At 45.2% G+C, this 18,351-nt stretch overlaps 1 protein-coding gene across 4 annotated transcripts in view; it reads left to right on the top strand.

Moving 5' to 3' along the window:
• Nucleotides 1–18,351, top strand: part of fanca (FA complementation group A) — a 79,259-nt gene that overhangs the window by 12,076 nt on the left and 48,832 nt on the right. For all 4 annotated transcript variants that reach the window (XM_057326655.1, XM_057326656.1, XM_057326653.1 and 1 more), the window contains 8 exons: nucleotides 6,082–6,158; nucleotides 11,386–11,527; nucleotides 11,605–11,738; nucleotides 11,864–11,974; nucleotides 12,504–12,599; nucleotides 12,713–12,772; nucleotides 12,851–12,933; nucleotides 13,034–13,094. In XM_057326655.1, coding sequence (XP_057182638.1) covers nucleotides 6,082–6,158; nucleotides 11,386–11,527; nucleotides 11,605–11,738; nucleotides 11,864–11,974; nucleotides 12,504–12,599; nucleotides 12,713–12,772; nucleotides 12,851–12,933; nucleotides 13,034–13,094 — 764 coding nt within the window. The remainder of the gene's footprint in view (nucleotides 1–6,081; nucleotides 6,159–11,385; nucleotides 11,528–11,604; nucleotides 11,739–11,863; nucleotides 11,975–12,503; nucleotides 12,600–12,712; nucleotides 12,773–12,850; nucleotides 12,934–13,033; nucleotides 13,095–18,351) is intronic.

The following is an 18,351-nucleotide window of genomic DNA, read 5'->3' on the forward strand; positions in this document are numbered from 1 at the left end:
AAGCAAACGTCTTGGTTACGGATGTAACCTCGGTTCCCTGATGGAGGGAACGAGACGTTGTGTCGAACCAACAGAATGGGGTTTGTCTTGAGAACCTATCATCTTCTGAGTATTTAGAAAAGGCCAATGAAAATTGGCGAATGAAATTTGCATGCCGGGCTCCTCCCCGGATGTCCGGGTATAAGAGGGAAGCCGGCGTGCTCATTCATTCACCTTTGGTCTAAGGAGCCTAAAGCATCCTCCCCGACCGCTAGGGTGGGCCGGCCAGTGTTGTGGCATGAGGGACACAACGTCTCGTTCCCTCCATCAGGGAACCGAGGTTACATCCGTAACCAAGACGTTCCCTTTCTGTCGGTCTCTCGACGTTGTGTCGAACCCACAGAATGGGGTTCCTATGGAAAACGCCACAGCACTGAGCCGCGTCACAATCTCTGCGGAGCGACGTTGACTGGCCTGGGCGAGTCAGACGAACACGCTAACGCGAAATTATGACCCTCCAGTGGAGAGGAAGGGGGACCCAGAGCTTTCCACAAAAAGTTGGGAAGCCCCCTAACGCCGGCCGTCACGGGCGGAGGCCTAATTCTCTAAATGGCGAGAAGCCGCCCGGCACCGTACGGGCCACTGGGTAAGCATTATTCCCCTTGGGGGAAAAACGCTGCAGAGGCCACTACCTACCGTAGGGAGGAATTAGTGGAGACACCACATGGTCTCACCATCAGGGGAGAACTCATGGGAAGAAAGTGCGGACAGGAATTAACCGCAAGGTGGGAGTCCACCTGGGGAGGTCATGGGTTGCCAAGGTGGGAACCATTCATGAGGATACATCAGACGGAACAGCCCACGGAGGGGGGTGTTACCACGTCTGGAGCACTAGGTCCAGTTAGAGCTATGTGGGATAACTCAACTGTTCCCCGGCCTAAGGGGGCAGGGCTGCTCTGCCCAGCCTGTGCCTGGAAGGGTGCTAGTAATGGAAGGAATGCCTGTTGAGGGGAAAGAAGTGAGGCGGGATCACCACTGCTCCCCCCGGAGGGGGAAGGGCTTCCGCAGGCGTACGCCCTACCGGCTGCCGGTCCCACACCTTGCCAGGATGGGGGCTGACACCGGTTCCGCGCGTAGGTATTAGAACCTCACGGAGTTGTTAGGCATAACCCAACCCGCAGCTCCGCAGATGTCTGCCAGAGAGGCGCCCTGCCACGAGGGGTGTGCCTCACCCCCAACGGGCAAGGGCAAAAAGAGATCGGTATGCCCTAACGAGGGCATCCACGATCCAGTGCGCCAGCCTCTGTTTGGAGACAGCCCTCCTGCTGACCTCTGAAACAGACAAGGAGCTGCTCAGAGCTACTGGGCTCTGCGTGCGGTCCAAGTAGAGGCGCCGTGCGCGTACTGGACACAGCACAGATAGGTTGGGTCTTCCTCCCCGGTGGGGAGCGCCTGCAGGTTCACCACCTGGTCTCTCGGGAGAGTGGTGGGAACCTTGGGCACGTAGCCGGGGCGGGGTCTCAAGATAACGTGAGAATCCCGGCCCCGAGTTCTAGGCAATCTGTGGACACGGAGGGTGCTTGTAGATCCCCTACCCTCTTGGAGGTGAGCGCCATGCGGAAAGCCGTCTTTATCAAGACTGAGAAAGAGCGGCAACCCCGAGAGGCTCGAAGGGGGCGGGGCCTCTTGAGGCCCGCCACCTAGGTCGCAAGAGGGTACGGAGCGCGGATAAGGTGGTCACCCTCTCGCGCCCCTTAGGAACCTAATGACCAGGTCGTGCTGTCCCAGAGGCTACCCAGCACTTGGGTCATGATGAGCGGCCGTAGCGGCTACATACATTCCCAGTGTGGAGGGGGAGAGGTTACTCCCCCGTCTCTCTTGAGGACGGGACAGCTCGTACCCGACCGAGCAACTCCGCGGGTCTTCTCGCCGAGAAGAGCACCAGGACGAGAAGAGGCGCCACCTATGGGCGTATAGCCGCCCAGTGGCCGAAGCCCTAGCCTGAGTGACGTCCCAACCGGACCGGGGGTGGGTCACTCAGGATCTCCTCGTCCCGTCCAGACATGGAGACCAGGTTTTGCCTGGGATGCCGTAACGTGCCCCTTCCCCTGGGGAAGCTGTCCGCCAGGGGGAGCGGCCAGGGGGGAGTTGTTGTCAGAGCCTCAGCTCCGAGAACCAAGTCCTGGTTAGGCCAAAGGGGCGTAACTAGTACCACTTGATGCTCCTCTTCCCTGGCCTTGCACAGGACCTGTGCAATGAGGCTCACTGGGGGGAAGCGTACTTCCGCTTGTCCCGCGGCCAGCTGTGCGCAAGGGCATCCGTGCCGAGGGTACCTCGGACAGGGAGTACCAAAGCGGACAATGGGTGGAGTCCGGGGAGGCAACAGGACCACCTGTGCCTGGCCGAACTGCCCCAAATGAGCCGGCTGCGCGGGGATGGAGTCGCCACTCTCCGCGAGGCGTCGACTGACGAGAGAGCGCATCGGCTGTCTGGTTCAGGACGCCTGGGATGTGTGTGGCTCGCAGGGAGCTGATCACCTGCTGACTCCAGAGGAGGAGGCGTCGGGTGAGTCATGTTAGCTGCTGTGAGTTAAAGAATACACCACAGCAGCTGTGCTGTCCGACCGGACCAGCACGTGCTTCCCTGCACGAGAGGTAGTAGCCTCCTCAATGCAAGTAGCACAACCAACAACTCTAGGCAGTTGAAATGCCAACGCAGGCGGGGGCCCGTCCACCGCCCCGACACTGCTTGCCCGTTGCACACGGCACCCCAACCTTGCAGGGAGGCATCCCAAAGGGGACCCCTGTCCGCAAGAAGGTCATGGAGACCAGGGGGTTAGGGTGTGTCGGCAGAAAAGCGTGAGACCATACGCCTGCTGCCGGTGTGCCACGCTCTCCAAGGAACTTGACTCTGCAGCCAGTGTTGGAGCGGTCGTATGTGCATCGACCCGAGGGGGACCACCCCCGCCGAGGATGCCATGTATCCCAGGAGCCTCTTGTTACAGGGGGACCGCTGACTGTCTGATCTTCAGGCAGTTCAACACTGACCGGGCACGCTAGTCAGTCGCACTGCCTCTGGGAGGCCGCGAGGGTGAAGGAGGGCGGCTTCCACGACCTTCGTAAAGACTCGTGGAGACAGGGACAGACCGAAGGGGAGGACCCTGTACTGATATGCCCGTCCTTCGAACGCGAACCGTCGGAACGGCCGATGTCGAGGGAGGATCGAGACATGAAAGTACGCGTCCTTCAGGTCGATTGCCATGAACCGGTCCTGACGCCTGACGAACGCCAGGATGCGCTTCTGCGTGACCATCCTGAAAGGCAGCTTGTGTAGGTGCCTGTTCAGAACACGCAGATCCAAGATAGGGCGCAACCCTCCGCCTTTCTTGGGGACAATGAAGTATGGGCTGTAGAACCTGCTGAATATCTCGGCCGGTGGGACGGGCTCGATCGTTCCCTTCACCAGAAGGGAGGCGACCTCCGCCCGAAGTACGGGGGCATCCCTGCCTCTGACTGAGGTAAAAAGGATGCCCCGGAACTTGGGCGGACGTGTAGGGAACTGAATCGCGTAGCCGAGACGGATCGTCTTCCTCAGCCAGCCTGACAGTCTGGGAAGCTGAGACCAGGCTCCCAGAACTGTGACAGGGGGACTAGAGGTTTGATCTGCTTCATCGCCCCCGCGGAGGGTGGTTCGATGGCTAGCAGTACGGATTCCTTGCCGGGGGAGGTCCCCCGGGGAGGAGATCGGCTCTGCTGTTTTTCCTGCCTGGCGACTGCGCAGCTCAACGCACTGTCTGACTGAGAGTGCTGAGGGCTGGTGTTTATACTCGACATTGCGCTTCGCCATGACGCAACGTCGAGTTTGCCGTTCACCGTCGTGCAGAGGGTGGGAGCGGCTGTGATAACCCAGAGAGAGAGGAAACTCTCTTTTTTGAGAGTAAGTGGGCGCTAGCCCCCCGGAGGGGGCCAGCAGATGGAGAGACGGGGCAGGATCCGTCCCTATCCGACTTCCCAGCGATGTGGCTGGGGTCGGGCCCAATGGTAGCCTCGATCCCCCTGAGGTCTTCCCATGACGGCCGCTTCGCCGCGGCTGCTGATGGGGCGATGGTCTCCTCTTCGCTGTCTCCTCCAGGGGGGCCCCCTGAGTGGGGGGCGCCAGAGCTGGAGGGCGTCGAAGAGGACCAGGGCTGCTGGGAAGCAGACAGTGCACGGGACTCGACGGCCGAGGCGGCCGAGTTGCGGCACGGAGGACTGCTTTTTACTGTCGAGAACCCTCCACAGTAACACCAACCAGCCCCCCCTTGCGAGACGGGTACGTCGAGAAAGCGGACCTTCTCAGCGTTACTCATCTGCGCAAGTATCGGCCAGAGGAGTTCCTCATGGACCACAAGTGTGGACATCGTCCGACCCAGGGCCCCCGTGGTCACCTTGGTCGCCCGTAGAGCGAGGTCGGTGATGGCGCGGAGTTCCTGCATAAGCGCTGGGTCGGTCTTACCCTCGTGGAGCTCTCTCAACGCCCTGGCCTGGCAGGAGCCATAGCGTGGAGAGAGGAGGCAGCTTGGTCCGCCGCAATGTAAGCTCTCGACACCAGAGATGCCGAGACACCACATGCTTTGGACGGGAGTCTAGGTCGAGCCCCCCCAGGTGGCCGCCACCTACGGGCACGAGTGCACCGCGGCGGCAACTCCACCTGGGGACACCGACGCATCCTCCAGCTGTCTCAACCTCGAGGGAAGAGAGGGTGACAGAACTTTGTTTGACGTGAAACGTGCCGGAAGGGGCGTTCCAGGTCTTGCAAAGTTCCTCATGCACTTCCGGTAAACACGGCACTGGGGGCGGGCGCGGCTTGGAGCCGCGCTCAAACCCGAGGCGCCATGTAGCCAGCCGCGAGCGCCGGGAGAGGCAGTGCGGGCACTGCAACCCAACACTCACGGCGGCCCGGGAAAGCATGGCCGACATCTCGACATCCGCTTTTTCCTGGGCTCGACCCCCCGAGGGAGGGAGCCCGAAGAATCGTCGGAGTCGGATGGCAGTACGTCACCCCCCGATGCTGCAAGAGACCTCTCATCATCACGCATCGTGTCCGAATACGTGATTGAGGAATAAGACGGCGGACCGTCTTTTTTGGGGAACGGTCAGACGAGCGAAACGAGGTGTGAACGGTCCGTGAGCCGTGGCTGGCGGATTATCGCTCACAGTAATCCTCATCTCACCCTCGCTGCTTGCCATAGCGGACGGCAGGGCCGTAGTCCTGCCGCCACGGAACGGGGAGCAAACGAGGTGGTGGCTGAGTCCCGTGGGAACACAGCCACCTGTGACGCAACGTCTGAATCGTCACCGCCCGCAGTGCGGGCAGGACGTATCCACAACGTCTGCCCCAGCGTACTGGAAGCAGGCATTGTGTCCGTCCCCCTCCTCGATGAGTGTGTTGCACCCATGAGAACAGCGGGACAAGCCACGCTGGAGAAATTTGCTCTTTTAGAAAAGGAAATTTGCTCGAACACCTCCGGAACTGCCGAGACGCCCAGGGGAGAGTCACTGCAGGAAGGGACCGTCCGCTGTCCACGTCGTAGATTCCAGCAGAAAGAATGATCACCAAGATCGTAGAGAAGCTCATCAGATGCGTAGGCTCTGAAGAACAAAAGGTGAATGAATGAGCACGCCGGCTTCCCTCTTATACCCGGACATCCGGGGAGGAGCCCGGCATGCAAATTTCATTCGCCAATTTTCATTGGCCTTTTCTAAATACTCAGAAGATGATAGGTTCTCAAGACAAAGCCCATTCTGTCGGTTCGACACAACGTCGAGAGACCGACAGAAAGGGAACTCGGGCTCCATTTTTAGACAATGGAGCAGAACATGAAACTACAGACTGAAGGGATTTTTGAATTGGTAAATTTGTTATGGGAATAAATCAATGTTAACATAAATAAAATAAAATCAAATATAAATAGTTATATTATTGGACACTAGCCAGGCGGATAAACAAACACAGACCGGAAGTTAACTGCAGTCCATGCGTGTACGTCCGATGAAACAGACCTTTTTCTAAAAATATTGTTTATAGTGCAATGTGTGTAATTGTGTGTTGTCATTTGTGTAGTGTCAGATGCTGTTGCTCTTCAGAGTGAATGGACTTTTGCTAAAACTCCTCAGTTGCTGACGGCTCTTTTCTGCAAGGTAAATGTCTTCACCGCACCACATCTGAACCACACGAGGTGATGATCAGTCTATACCACACTTCTGGAGTATTGCACTAAAAGTGTGAGAATCAGAAGCAAATCTTAACTGTTATTGTAAAGTCTGTTGAACAAGTCGTAATTCTCATGGATGTGATTTTCCAGATAAATGCAGATTAGAGGGTGACACAGGAGTGGATTTTCAAACCTCGAATGGGGTAAGAAAAATAATCTTGAATTAATGTTTAACTTTTTCTTAGTCACTCAATTCAAGATTATTTTTTCTTACCCCGTTGGCAGATTTTTTTGCTTGTTTTAAGCACAAATTCACTGAAATTTTATATTTTTTTACTAAAAACTAGACTTATTTTCTTAGGTCAGTTTGCTCATCAAGAAAATGCATCTTGATTCAAGAATTTGTAGACATTTTTACTGGAAAACAAGAAAAAAAGACTAAGTAAGAAAGTCATTTTTTGCAGTGTGATACCCAGAATATGTGTGGAATTTACAGTAGAAGGCCTGGTAACTGAGGCTCTGGTGCTCAAGAGAAATCTAAGTGGTCTATTTTAACATTTTAAAATGAAAACTACTGACAGCATACAAACAGCATTTGAAATCAATTCAACAATTGAAATGAATTTATCATGAGCAGAAGTACAAACAAAGTTGCTAACAAGTAGCCTTTTCATGCCATTCATACCAGAAGAACTGATTCTAAATCATCTTCCCAATTTAAACATTGTTCATTATGAAAAATGCAAAATAAATGGATATTAGCACAGAGTCCACTGACAAAAAATGTAAGAAAGTTACACAATACCATGGAGGTGTGTATATTGGGGCATAAACTCGTTTAGATGGTGAATTAGATGAATGCTTGATTAAAGAGAAGGACCTTTAATCTAGTTTTAAACCGATTGAGTGTGTCTGAATCCTGAACATGGCGGGGGAAGCTATTCCAGAGTTTAGGAGCCAGGTACGACAGGATCAACCACCTCTGATAGACTTCGATATTCTGGGATCTATTAACAGACCAGAGTTTTGCGACCGCATTTTGCACGATGGATTGTAATCTGACAATAGCTCACAAAGATAATGAGGGGCTAAGCCATTTAGTGCTTTATAAGGGACCCTTCACTGAAAATTCGGTCATGAATGACTCACTTTCTAGTTGTTCCAAACCTCTTTGTTCTGATGAACACAGAGAAAGATATTTGGACGAATGCTTGTAACCAAACAGTTCTTAGACCCCATTCATTCCCATAGTAGGAAAAATGACAATGGAAGTCAAAAGTGCCCCAGAATTGTTTGCTGTCCTACATTCTCCCAAATATCTTTCTCTGTGTTCATCAGAACAAAGACAATTATAAAGATTTGGAACAACTCGAAGGTGAGTAAATGATGACAGAATTTTCATTTATGGGTGAACTGTCCATTTCAGACTTAATTATGTAAGCGACAATGATACTGTTTGTGCGCAAACAAACAAAACTACAGACTCTATTTAACTATATTCATGACTTAAGTGTTAGTTTCCAACGTGCCTTCACTGATGTAAGTCTAAAGTCTGAATTGTGGCTCGCTGCTGAGAGTCGGCTGCTGAGGCAAACATGTAGAAAGGCTGAGCAGGGATGTAACGATTCACCGTGAGAATTGAAAATCGATTACTGTATATTATGTGACGATTCAAGCCGGTTGAGATATTATTTGAATCGCAATACATGTTTTGAACAGCAGGGGCCGCTGTGTTTACTGCAAACTTGGAAAACGTGGAAAGCTGATATTTCTTAAATGTTAAAAAATCCAATAAAAGCACAGACAAAGTCTTAGTTTGTTTATTTTTAAGACATTTTTGTATTCCTTTTGTATTTGATTTAGAATTCGATTTGGAATTAGTTTTCTTTCACAAAGAAAAGTGCAGCATTTAAGAAATAATAAAAGGGCAGTTGTTAATTCCTAATTTGTCTCGACTCAGTTTGTAAAAATAAATCGTGCATGGCATCGTGAGCTGAGTGAATCGTTATATCCCTAGCGGAAGTGTAAAATGGACAATTTACACATCTCACTACAACTGTTCATAGACAGTTTATTGGCTTATCAGAATGCCGACAAATCAGCTAAGGCGACCTATTTCTCTTATTTAATTCTACATAACCAGTCCAGACCCAAGGTTTTGTTTTCTGTTATTAACTCTTTTGTTAATCCCCCAGTCAATACTATGTCTGTTGCCTCTGTCACTCTCTGTGAAAGCTTCTCGAGATTTTTTAAGGATAAAGTAGTTAAATTAGGACTGGTCTGGTAGCCAGTACTTTCCCTAGTGAGTTACCTCTCCCACTACCGTTGTCTGCATCTTGGGATGTTTATGAACATGTTTCCCTTCCGTCACTCAAAGGCACCATTGCCAAGTTGAAACATCCTCTTCTTCATATGATCCTAGATAATTTCCTAAAAATCCTAGATTTTTAAAACAGATTGTTGAATTGGCTTGGACCGTGCCTCGCGTCCTTTTTTAATAAGTGTCTTTCAACTGGTGTGGTTACTGCTTATTTGAAAGTGGCCACTGTCTCACCTCTCATCAAGAAACCTTCACTCCACCCGTTGGTTGTAAATAATTATCTCCCTGTTTCTGTTTTACCATTTATTTCCAAGGTTTTGGAAAAGATTGTGTTTTTCTAACTTCAGTCTTTTCTTGTTTTAAATAATCTGTTGGAGCACTTTCAATCTGGCTTTAAGGCTGCCCACAGTACTGAATCTGCCCTTCTGAGAGTGCTAAAGGATATCTGTTTATCTACTGACTCTGATGTCCTCGTTCTATTAGATTTATCAGCAGCTTTTGACACTATTAACTAGGGGTGTAACAGTACACTCAGCTCACGATTCGGTACATATCTCGATGCTGGGTTCACGATACGATACACATCTCGATATTTTGAACAAAATTCAAAAATGAAACTGAAATTCAAATAACATTTATTTTCAAAATATTAACAATTTCAGTAACTTATTTTGTTGCACATACAACTTAATAAAGAATTTTAAAAATTTAAGGCTTAACTGAAATTAGAATTAAGATCAGTGTCAATTTTGACAGCAAATTTTGATTTAGGTTTAGTCATAGTCTTCTGACTAAAATGCAATTTAGTTTTAATCATCCCAATTTATCATAGTTTTAGTCTATTTTTAGTCGACGAAATCTACATTATATTAGTCTACTAAAATCTATCTGGATTAACTCATTTAATCGGTGTAATTAAATGTTCCATACAAAGATTGAACTGTTTCGACATCATTTACTTTACCTTGGAATTAAATGAAACCAGGTCATTACCTTTATTTTTCAGAAAAGTTGAGTAACTACTGGATATGCATTGTTGTAACGCAGAGAATATTAGACCATGAACGACATGTAGCAGTTCATTCAGTCTCATTTTGACTCAATTGACTCGTTCGTTCAGTGAAGGGCGTGTTCATTCAGTACATTCAACCAATGAAACGCTCTGACAGAGCTCACGCTCAAGCGCTATTGGCTCGTGTCTCTCTGCGCTGTCTTTGCTTGAGACAGTAATGAATGAGAAAAATCTTTCAAAAAGACATAATAAACTGCATTACATTTCTTCAATCATGCAGATCACATACTTGTTTTTTAGCATGTCATTCGATCTTTTAATCTACAGTACGACTCACTTCATCGCTTCTCTGATCGGAACAGCGCTGGTTTTTTTTGGCTTACTTTATGTTGCATATCACGTCATGCAGCAGCTCACTTTAGCGGATAAATGAACATTGCCATTTAAAAACGTTTGTGCTCCTTTGTAATGAGTTTCGGGGTGACTTGCCTGCAGTCACGCTTCAAGTTTGCTGTGTTTTAACGGCGATTGTGAAGGAAAATATGAGGCTTTGTAAACCACTTGGAGACACAGATTGTGTCTTGAGCCTCTCTCTCTACTGCATATGTGAGATAAGCACACGTGACGCGCTGGCGCAGAGTAGGTAGCGTCTTGACCGCTGAACGAATAGAATTAAACATCTTAAAATATCCCTGTAACAACGTTCAAAGTAGGGAAGGAAGGAGGCGGGAACCAGCATCATTTAAACAATAAACTTCAATCAAAATAAATAAATAATAATCCAGCAAATAAAAGGCTGGCAGCCACCTCACGGTCGACTGCCGGCCACACGAACATAAACAAACTCCACTTAACTTCCGGGCCCGGGTCCTCTCTCTCGATGGTCCGGTCGCTCGTCCTCTTATGCTACCGAGCTCCCCCGTGAGGCATGCGGGGACCGGCGGTCGCACAGCTGACACTCTTTGCCACTTACGCCGCTGGCCCCGCCTTACCCGCCCCACGGCTCTCGCCCCGCCTTCCTCGCTACAATCCCCATCTCTCTACGATGCGCATCGTAACATGTTTGCATCGCGAAATATCGTAATACGAAGTATTGTTACACCCCTACTATTAACCATTCTATATTAATCAATAGACTAGAATCTTGGGTGGGTCTCTCCGACATAGTTTTGAAGTGGTTCCAGTCATTTTTATCCAATAGGAAATATGTGGTTAGGTTAGGTCTCTTCCACTGCTTCTCTCCCCTGTGGCCTTCTGCAAGGCTCTATTTTGGCCCCCACGTTATTCTCGTTGTATATGCTACCTCTGGGTTCAATTTTTAGAAAACATGGGGTGTCATTTCATTTTTATGCTGACGACATGCAAATCTATTTACCTTTTTAGAAGAATGATCCATTGACCGCGACTGCAATCTCATCTTGCTTAGACGAGGTCAAATCATGGCCATCTATACATTTTCTATTCTTAAATGATGATAAAACTGAGGTGGTTGTTTTTGGGCCATCAGAAAATATGAAGGCCCAAAACCCTGACCTAGGACCTTTATCGGCTTTCAGGTCCTCGCAGCTTCAGAATCTGGGTGTTCGCTAAAACTCGACAAACAAATTTCCACTGTGGTTGAATCCAGTTTTCATCAGCTCCGTATACTCGCGAAGATTAAACACTTTCTCACTGACAAGACTTTGGAGATGGCTATTCATGCTTTTATTACACCGCATCTTGATTATTAACTATTGCATATCCAAAGCTCAAATTGCCTGTCTTCAATTGGTCCAAGACGCTGCCTCTAGATTGCTTCTAAAGAAGAAAAAACAGGATCATGCCACTCCACTCTTTAACTAAACTTGAAACTAACTTACTGTCTGTCTGTTGATCTCTCAGATCTGTCTGGTGTTCAGTGTGGAGTCCGTGTTGTGTCAGCTGCAGCAGGTTTTGGAGACTCATGAAGTGAATTGGCGTCATGTTCTCTCATGTCTTTCAAATCTGCTGATATATCATCCTCAGACGCAGAGCTGTCTCACAGGTACACACTAATGCTCCTCAGTGTTTTTAGTTATTCTTTCAGCATTATTCATAAAGTATTCACCTCCGTGTGTTCAGATCTTCTGTCCAAATGTCTAAGATCTGCATTCGACACTTATGATGTGGAGAGAATGATCACATCATTCCTGTTGGCTCGACAGGCGTCTCTGGAGGGTCCTGCTGTCTTCCCCTCATACAGCGACTGGTTTAAAGTTTGTCATCCTTATTCAACACTGATTCAACATATTCCTGATATAACCCAGCAGGGAGTTGTGATGTTTGGTACTTTCTTCTGTCTGATGCTCTGTAATGAGTTTGTCATCATTTGTCTCCTCAGTTGTCGTTTGGTGGTGCCAGTGGTTATCATGGTAACAGCAAGAAGTCCACAGTTTTTCTCCTCAAGTTCCTGTCAGATCTGGTTCCTTTTGAACCCCCACAATATCTGAAGGTCAGTTCATGGCAGACATTCTGAGTTTTTTTGATGCATTTCAGTGCAAATACATGAGATCCTTCGGATGAGACGTTAAACTGAGGTCCTGACTCCCTGTGGTCATTAAAGATCCCATGGCACTACTCGTAAAGAGTAGGGGTGTAACCCCGGTGTCTTGGCCAGATTCCCTCCACTGGCCCTTGTCAATCATGACCTCCTAATAATCCCCACCCTCAGAATTGGCTCTATCCCTCTCTCCTCTCCACCTATAGCTGGTGTGTGGTGAGCGCACTGGCGCAGATGTACTGTGGTTGCCGTCGCATCATCAAGGTGGATGCTGCACACTGGTGGTGGGTGAGGAGAGACCCCCCTCATATGATTGTGAAGCTCTTTGGGTGTAGAGCAATACACAATAAAGCGCTATATAAATGCCTCATTCAGATGTAGTAGAGCCAGTAATATCATGTAGTTCATGAGTTCACACATCCAGTGATGTTTGGGCTGAGCTCTGCTCTCATGTTTTATTATTATTCTGGTCTTTCTGCAGGTTCATGTCATGCATCCTCCATATATACGTAGCAAGCATCGGTCTCTATTGCAGGAATACATCAGCCTCACAAAGACTCGACTGGCAGATCTGAAGGTCAAAAACATCTCAATGTGTTGATGATGCTTTTTTCTTTTGTCAGGTGTTCAGAGAAACAGAAAGAGGTTTTCTGCGGTGAGTGAGTGTTTTATGGTGTGTTGTGTCTTCAGGTGTCACTGGAGGAGACAGGGATATTTGAGGTCGTGAACGGATCGGCAGGTGTGCTTCATGTAAGTTGTGTGTCCTGTGTCTAGTGTCCTGTGAGTCTTTTGTGTGTGAATGTTACTCAGACGTGTGTGAATGTTCAGTGTCCAGCCCAGCAGGATGTTGAGAAAGCTGTGACGCTCTTCACCACCACCAGTAGAATTCCAGCTACAGTGATAGAGGCCAGGTACTGTACACAAACACACACACACACACACACACACACACACAAACACACTCCTGGAGGGTAACTTCATTCTGACAGTGGTTTTTTGTGATGTCTGCAGTATTTTCCGGAGGCCGTATTTCCTGTCACGATTCTTACCTGCTCTCCTTTCTCCACGTGTGGTGAGTGTCATTGTGATCTATCACAGGGGCTTGTCATGGTGCTCAAGGTTTTGTTTATAGGCCAAACCTGGACAGGGCGAGCTATATTTATCTATGTATAGTAGTCTTTTAACACATTTGATGTACTGTGGGGAAAATAATAAACTCAGCGTGAACAGTTGACATGGATAACTAATTGTGACAAAGAGTAGAAAAATTAGTTACAACATTTTTTAATTCTTATTTTACTTTTTTGTAGGAATATGTGAGTAATGTGCCATATGTTGTTGACAGTGGTTTTTCATAAAATAAACATTTTTTGAAGAACATACCCAAAATGGGTTTTGATTATCTAACATAATTGAAGGCAAAAGTTAGAAATGAATTCATATACAAGGTTGTTTTCATGCTTAAGTACAGATTAGAATGAGCAATTTCAGACAGCTGGAGATGAGAGTGTGGCTTTTCAGACAGGTGGAGATGAGAGTGTGGCTTTTTCCACTCATAGTTGTGTGTTTGAGGACAATATCATTTTGTACTAGAAAAAAGGCATTGAGGCATTGATGAAGATATATTAAAATATAGCTGCAAGCAGCAATTAGCCCCTCAAAGGCACAAAGGGAAGCGTATGTGGACATTCTAGTGATGGGTTTTGAAAAGCAACTCAAAAGCATTTTAAACACCATAAAATTGCTTTTAACTTTTGACCAAGAGGTGGCGCCATCACTAAATTTATATGAAACAACAACAAGTCAACAACATCACATGGCGAACAAGCTGTGCCATATGATGATATGCACAAACATTCGTGTCAATACACAAAATTATCGCGAAGATAAAGTCACATGACTCTGTTACGCTCGCTTTCGAATTCAGTGAAGTGGTATATGACGACCATTCAAACAATCAAAAAGCTTTTCATCATTTTTTATTAGGGTTGTCTCTAGAAGCCATATACCAAATTTCATGCAACTCAGAAAACTTTTGTAGGAGGAGTTAAGTATGTTTTGAATGATTCAAACTGGTGCACAGATAGTATAGTGACATATGACAAATGTGGTCTGTATCAAAGAACAGTTCACTTCAATTTCCCAAACCATCACAACAGTAAAAAAGACCACAAGGACTCCATGTAAGATCTGTAGAACATACACATCAATGTTTTATCCAGATTTAATGACCTTAATGTCTGCAAGTAATGCAATCTTTGCTGCCCCCTCTTGCACAAAATCTTTGTATTTGGAGAAAAGGACAATTTAGTGTCTACAACTGTACCCAAATACTTTTCAACGCTCTCAATATCCACTCCATTCATGCATGTTAGCTCGTACTGAATGAATTTCCTCCTAGAACTAAAATCAATAGTCATCTCCTTAGTTTTAAGAACATTAAGCTTTAAAAAAGCCTTCTGACACCAGACTATAACATCTTCAACCACAGGACCACGCTTAGAGTCCTCCTCACTCAATAGGTGAACAATTACACAATCATCAAGACATTTGATAATATGCTTATTTCTAAAACTACTGCAATCGTTTGTATAGTGAAAGTGGAAGTGACCTATTAGTCAGAAAAAATCCTGACCAAACCTCGATGTTATATGCGGTCGAGGCCGACAAATGTGATCTCCGGAGGACGCAGCCTTCGAAGACGCAGCTATTTTGTCCAAGTTTCTAAAAGTACATTCTAAAATACTGTAACGATTGAGGTTTGACGTTTTAAGACCGCATTTCCCCTTGTTTTGGTCTATTTTTCTTTAGAGCCTGTTTCTTTTATTAACCCCAGTAATAATAAAGGTGTTCATAGTGCATTTCATCTTTTGTGCGTTTATTTTGAATGTTGCACTATTGCAGCTATATGTCCATGGAAATAAAGTAACGAAAATCTAATTTACAGTACTTTATCAGTTATTATACAGTTACTCTTTAGGCACTAAAAATATTGGCTGTAATGTCACAGAATGTCGGACTGAAACATAACTGCTCTTTTTCAGCCTACTATTAATATTTCGCTCAATGACTAAAATAAAATGACTACTAAATAAAACAAGGACATTATTTCAGCTTTTGAAAATAGCTTTTTAGTGAACTTCGAGCCAGCTGAATGGAGAAATTTCCTTCAGGTTCTGTCTTCCATCAATAGTCATCAATAGTCAATCTGCTGCTACTGTGTTTTAAATAAGGCAGGGCATTGACACATTTCACAGTTTGATTTCTAAGCTTGCAGTTTTTTTTTCCAATTCAGTTTGATTCAATATCAATTTATTTGGATATATAAAGTAGGTTCTTAAAGTGCATTCAAGATATACATTTTTATCACTATGTACTCTGTCACTTTGGATAGAAGTGTCCGCCAAATGCATAAATGTAAATGTAAACAGAAATGTTTTTTTCTTAAGGAAAAACGCAACTAATGATGTAAAAACTATACAGGGAACCAAGTCAGTACATCACCATACCATTAAACTTATTTGTATACAACCGCATGTACTGTAGATTTTAAAATAATGATGTTGAAAAACAATCAAACATAAATTTACAGAATTTGTTTAGAACAGAATATACCTTTATGATAAATAAAAATAAGAAATGAAATAAGCCAGAATCAAGTCACAATGTGCAAAATAAATGTGTTTAGGCAAAATGTCATTGTGTCAAATGACATTTTCCTTAAACATCGCGTAACAATGATGTGCCATACAATACTAGACCAGATCTCGCCTCAAAACTATTTTTAAAACTACTTCCTTTCATCTTTTTTTTGTATCACACAGCGCAAAGTTCAGTCTAAGTAACAAACCATGTGCATTACAGACAAAGTGTTCATTCATATTTATATGCTCAAACATTCAGTAAGTGACAAATGTTTGTAAACGGTAAACACATTCATGTGCGAGTCATCCGCGGGTGCGTGAGGAACGAGCTGCCTCACTTCACCAGTCTCACGAGGAGAGACGTGATCTTGCGCTGGGTCATTGCCAGACCTCACGCTCATATGCACCGGGGGTTTCAGTACCCAACCCTAAAAATCTCCCATTTCTTGACATCATAAATCATATTTTCAGGGGCGCAGTGCATGTCCGTCTGCTACGCCACTGTCCATATAACCACAGTGACATGATCCTCACTAGGGATGGGCATTTTTCAATCATTTCATATTCTAATATTTGAGCTCATAAAAACGAATATTCGAATATTGGTTTATTTAAATTAAGTTAATAATGACGTAATTTGTTACGTTTTTATTTAGTCACAATTTCACATCAAGCTTATAATTATCATTAAATATTCACAATGAATTAATATTATATCCTGTATATCGTTTTTAATGTTGAAAAATAGAAAAATGCATAAAAACTGCATTTAAACCTGCACGGAACGGTACAATACAAAAAGAAAACAGACAAAACAAAACAAAACAAAACGCAACGTGTATTGACAGTCTGTGATATGTGGTTATATTGTTCATTTTGTTTTACATTTTCTTGATAAGAAAAACAAGCATATAGGTCTATTTTACACTGGTGAAAGTCTGTTCAACAAGCCGACAGCGGAGAAAACGCGCTGCTCTTCTCTAACTCCGGTAACAAAACCCAGATCTGACAAGAATATCTGGCTTTATTGTTTATAATGTTGATAATAAATAAAGTAAACGGGCTTGATACCTCATGCCGACTGTTAAGATCCTAAAAAATACCCCGCAACCAGCCATTAGTGCTTGATTCCCTGATTACGTGACCGTCATCTGAGGAAGATATTCTGCTGATCAGCACGCACATAAATATTGTTTTCTTTGTCGTTCACGGTCAGTGTCTGTCTTGTTTAGCTTTGCATTGGATTTGCATCAATAAATAAGGTAGGCCTATTTATTTCAGCTAAGGTAAGGAATCACAGCGCGTTTTAAAACAAACAAAAAAAGCATCCGTGCGAATTTATTTACAGACTGTAACTTGAAGGCGACGACCTTATTTGAACTTCTAGAAGGAAAATTCTGGCTTTTAGGTATGGAAAAAGGTGCCAGTCTTATGTTGAGGCCAAATTCATTAACATTTGTTGCAGTGAAATGTACATTTTCATGTTTCAAATTGTTGAAATTAGCATTACTTAATATATTTTTAACGAACGAATATGAATTTACTAAGAACAACCGCTCCAAAGAAGTAATGGTAATAAATGAATTATTGTTAATCATTTAATATTACCTAATGTAAGTAATGTTAACAAATTCTGTGGCTCACCAGTTTTTAAACATTTTAATATGGTGATGTGAGCCGAGCATAAAACGCGATCCGGGCATCCAGTGTGTAAACTTAAAATATTTAAACTAGCTTGCGATCTGAGTGAACAAAGATTTAGGAACACATACAAAGGATTTTTTATATTTTCTGTACATTAAAAAATCATTGCAAAAGAAGTGAAGAAGCGTTAAATAAGACGTGACTACTCTAAGGTCTTCTGTAACGGTAACTTATTAACCTTTGTGGTGATGCAGTTTTATTCTTATGAAAAATAGGAATATTCGAATAGCATTGTTAATATTCGAATAGTTATTGCGGATCGAATATTCGTGCGCATCCCTAATCCTCACTGCATAACACCTCTGTGAAGATTCCACTGTGAGATTGGTAGTGGAATAGGCTCCTCCTATCCAAGCATCCAATCTTCCACTATTCAGGGTCACCACTAGTATTTACACTATATATTAGTGTTGGGCGATATTCTCTATAGTCAGATCGTTTTATCGCCAGCCTGTGGATCGCCGATACACGATAGTATCGAGGGGCGGGGCAATTACGCATTTATCTATGACCAGTTGGATTTGTGGACAAAAACAGAAGCTTACGTGTCTATAAAATGCTCATGTGTGACTGCAATTAGCATTCTATCAGAGTTTAAGTTCAGTGCAGTTGGAAAAATTGTTACTTACCACCGCAACCTTTTAAAAGAGACAAAGTAAACTAGGGCTGAAACGATTCCTCGAGTAACTCGAGTTATTCGAATACAAAAAATCATCGAGGCAATTTTTGTTGCCTCGAAACCTCGTTTAATCCATTTAACTACAGTACACACGGAGCACTGCGTTTCCCCACGGACCGTTATTACTGACCCACAGCCCGCTAAACTATTCATGTTACAGGGCTCTGAAGTCTCATGCAAATGCATTCACCGTGAGACACACGCGTTTTAGTATGTTCACACGCTCACACGTGTTTCTCATGCTGATAAATAACTGATAGCTTATAGGGCTGTGACGGTTGCCGTAACAACCGCACCACCGC

Source organism: Triplophysa rosa, unplaced genomic scaffold, assembly GCF_024868665.1.
Source record: "Triplophysa rosa unplaced genomic scaffold, Trosa_1v2 scaffold120_ERROPOS1198380, whole genome shotgun sequence".
NCBI lineage: Eukaryota > Metazoa > Chordata > Actinopteri > Cypriniformes > Nemacheilidae > Triplophysa > Triplophysa rosa.